The sequence below is a fragment of the Capsaspora owczarzaki genome, assembly GCF_000151315.2.
Source record: "Capsaspora owczarzaki ATCC 30864 unplaced genomic scaffold supercont2.54, whole genome shotgun sequence".
Classification (NCBI taxonomy): domain Eukaryota; class Filasterea; order Ministeriida; family Capsasporidae; genus Capsaspora; species Capsaspora owczarzaki.
In genome coordinates this window covers 6518-8253 of record NW_011887345.1, presented here as the reverse complement: position 1 = coordinate 8253, position 1736 = coordinate 6518, and the positions used below count along the sequence as shown (strand labels likewise).

At 54.6% G+C, this 1736-nt stretch overlaps 1 protein-coding gene across 1 annotated transcript; it reads right to left on the bottom strand.

The window, feature by feature from the left end:
- Positions 1–367: 367 nt before the first annotated feature.
- Positions 368–1711, bottom strand: CAOG_09230 (hypothetical protein; the record flags this gene model as incomplete). The annotated part of the gene is made up of 1 exon (XM_011272652.1): positions 368–1711. One exon carries the CDS (start codon positions 1709–1711, stop codon positions 368–370), a length of 1344 nt encoding a protein of 447 aa, XP_011270954.1.
- Between the last annotated feature and the right edge of the window lie 25 nt (positions 1712–1736).

Here is a 1736-nt window from a genome sequence, read left to right as displayed (position 1 = left end):
GCGTTTACGATGCTCGAATCGCCCTTTGTTGATCGTAGTTACGAACTCGGCTCATCCCTAGTCGGGCTTCCCCCTCATTCTTCACTACATTCTTAGTAAACGATACTTCCGCATACATTTCGTACGCTTCAGTAGTGATTCTAGGTCAAGTTCCGGTTGAGGTCGTAACAAACAAAAGAAAATCACAAACTAACAACAAAGAAAGCAAGGGTCAAGCACAAAAACAAACAAACAAACAAACAAACAACAAACAAACAAAGAAACCAGAAGGAAAGCAGGGACAAGCACGCTAGAGCTGGCTCGACCATGACCTCCTATTCGAAACAATCATCCGGCAAACAGCAATGGAAGAAACCACTCGCCAGCATCATTCATCATAAAACGCCACACGGCGCCGCTCGGCATATTCGACACGTTGGGCCGCACGGATACGCGCCTGAACGACGTCAATGTACAAGGGCAAGGTGAGGTGCATGCGATCGCTGGTCGCAACTCCGACAAGGACATGCACGCATCCCGATTGAACGTCTGCCTCGTGCCGAACAGAGTCCAACACCAGCGCGTTTCCAGTCCCATTCATAACCTGGCACTGCGCCGAAACAATCGTCAAAAGACGCGCCGGCGAAGAACTGTCCGTCACGACAAAGTCAGAGACCGAGGGGAAGTCACGCTCGGCATTCACAACACCCGTCGAAAACGTCAGTGGCACGGTCGTCTCGGCACCGTTGCTTGAAGTGGAATGGAACACAATGCTCGAGTTGTTGCTCAGCTGGAAGCGAACTGGAAGCACAAGCTCGGACAGGGCTTGGTTGTCAGCGGGAGCCACAGACACACCCTGGCTGGTGGACTTGACCAGCTCTGGAGAACTGAGAGAAACGCTCAGCACGTCGCCATCATGGGCTGGCTCGGCGAGCTTGATAACAAACTGGTAGGCAGTACTGGAACGACCGCGGGTTGAAATACGCACCGAGGAAATCTTCACCTCTCGCGCAATGCCTGCATTTCCGGACGTCAGGATTGCGTCCGAGCTGGAAGCCAGATGTAAGGCAAGCCCGGCAGTGGTCGGACGCAGAAGCTGCACGACAAAATCGAGCCGGGTCAGGAAGGCGTCATCGGTGATCGTGGAGAGGCGGTCGCGGCCTGGGTATTGGGCGATTGGCGAGTCGCGAGTGACGGGATCGTTAAACGTCAAGCGAGCCTGCAACGTGTTCAAGTCGTCAATGCCGGCACTCTCGAGCAGGTCAACTGTCGCAGAAAACAGCAACGTGCGGCTCAGCACATCGTCTCCTTGCCGGCTGTACGACAACAGCGGAGTGACGGACGAGAGGCTCGTGCTGGTCGGATTGCGAGACAGGTGAACAGTCCATTCCAGATCGCCAATCTCTGTCAGCATACGAGAGCGCACAGTCATATTCTGGCTGATGGGAACCAACCCATTGCCGCTGTTGATGGTGAGATAGTGCGGCTCCATCCGCTGGAAACGCGTTCGTTGCAGCAAGGCTGCTTGGTCGGACGGACTCAGTTGGCCAGTGACAATGACCTCTTCAATTGCAACATTGTCTCCATAGTGGACAACAGTGCCGGTTGCCGCAGTGCGACTGACAAAGCGGAAACGAAGCGGCAGTGTGCTCAACTGCTCGTTCGTTGCTTTAATGTCAAACCAGTCGCGCTGCAACGACCGCACCACCAGTCCCGACGACGTGGCGAGCATGAAGAGACGGCCATACGTAACTGGC